The sequence below is a fragment of the Chiloscyllium plagiosum genome, unplaced genomic scaffold (genome assembly GCF_004010195.1).
Source record: "Chiloscyllium plagiosum isolate BGI_BamShark_2017 unplaced genomic scaffold, ASM401019v2 scaf_92302, whole genome shotgun sequence".
NCBI classification, from domain to species: Eukaryota; Metazoa; Chordata; class Chondrichthyes; order Orectolobiformes; family Hemiscylliidae; genus Chiloscyllium; species Chiloscyllium plagiosum.
This window is the reverse complement of record NW_025153692.1, coordinates 1-1,101: the sequence shown is the minus strand read 5'-3', so window position 1 is coordinate 1,101 and position 1,101 is coordinate 1. Positions and strand designations below refer to the sequence as shown.

Genomic DNA, 1,101 nt, shown 5'->3' with positions numbered 1-1,101 from the left:
TCTGATCATGTTTAGAATGAATGCCATAGTTGACATAACAATTAGCAGTGATTTCCTGAGCTGTCAGATATATTAAAACGAACATTTTGTCCGAGCATTTAATTGATGGAAGTGTTAGCAGTGCATATGACATGCCCAAAACATTGTCCCATTGTGTCACCAGTTTGCTAGTTGAAATGATACATTTCCTCTTTGATAGTTTTGTAAGAGGCAGCCTGAGGTCTACTTCAGATTGCAGTTGGTATAATTGCATTTAAAACTCGTACTGACCGTCAGTTTATGATGGAATTGACAAAATGTTCCCTCGAGCTGTTTTTGAACGGGTCCAGCCCTGGTTCCTCTCGCTGTGGTCTCTTGCACAGTAATAGATGGCGGTGTCTTCGATCTTCAGGTTCCCCATGTCCAACGCGAAAATGTTGTTTGAAGTGTCTTTGGACGCAGTAAATCGACCCTTAATCGCTGGTGCATAGTTACTGCTGGCTGAACTATAGTAGTACAGCAGCCACTCCAGACCCTGTCCGGGAACCTGTCGGACCCAGTACATGCTGTAGCTGCCAAGATCGAACCCGCTGGTTTTACAGGTCAGTTTCAGGCTGCCTGCGGGACGGCCAGTCTCTGCCTCTGGCTGGGTCAAAACAACCTCCGACTGGACACCTTTAAAAAGAAAACAAATAAACCATGAGCATTAATGTTGGTGATATGATGGCTGAGTCTTTTACATTCCTGCCGTAGACTAACATTGAGACAGTCACAAGAGAGACTTGAACAAAAAACACTTACATGATAAGAAAGTCAGTAACAAACTGAGGAAAAGTGTCGACACAATCATTCTGATAACTTGTGGGAAGCGGTTCTGCTAAGATCTTTCTAAACAGATCCGACCCAGGAGTGTTGAATTACGGTCCAGTGCCCAGGATTTATCTGGCCATCGGAAGGGGCAGGCTTATAGCTTCCACGTGTTGGTTTCCTGCTGGAGGCTCAGACTGGATCCTGGTATCAGCTTGTACAGCCCGAACACATGGGATCATGTCTTTACATGAGGTTCTGCTTAAACATGGACACATACATATCTTGGGATATTGGTTTTGCTGAATAGCTTCT

At 44.5% G+C, this 1,101-nt stretch overlaps 1 gene segment (V, D, J or C); it reads right to left on the bottom strand.

Annotated features, from left to right (window-relative positions):
• Positions 1-242: 242 nt before the first annotated feature.
• On the bottom strand, positions 243-914 carry LOC122545109. The segment is given in 2 exon segments: positions 243-654; positions 781-914. Coding segments are annotated over 2 exon segments (426 nt in total).
• Between the last annotated feature and the right edge of the window lie 187 nt (positions 915-1,101).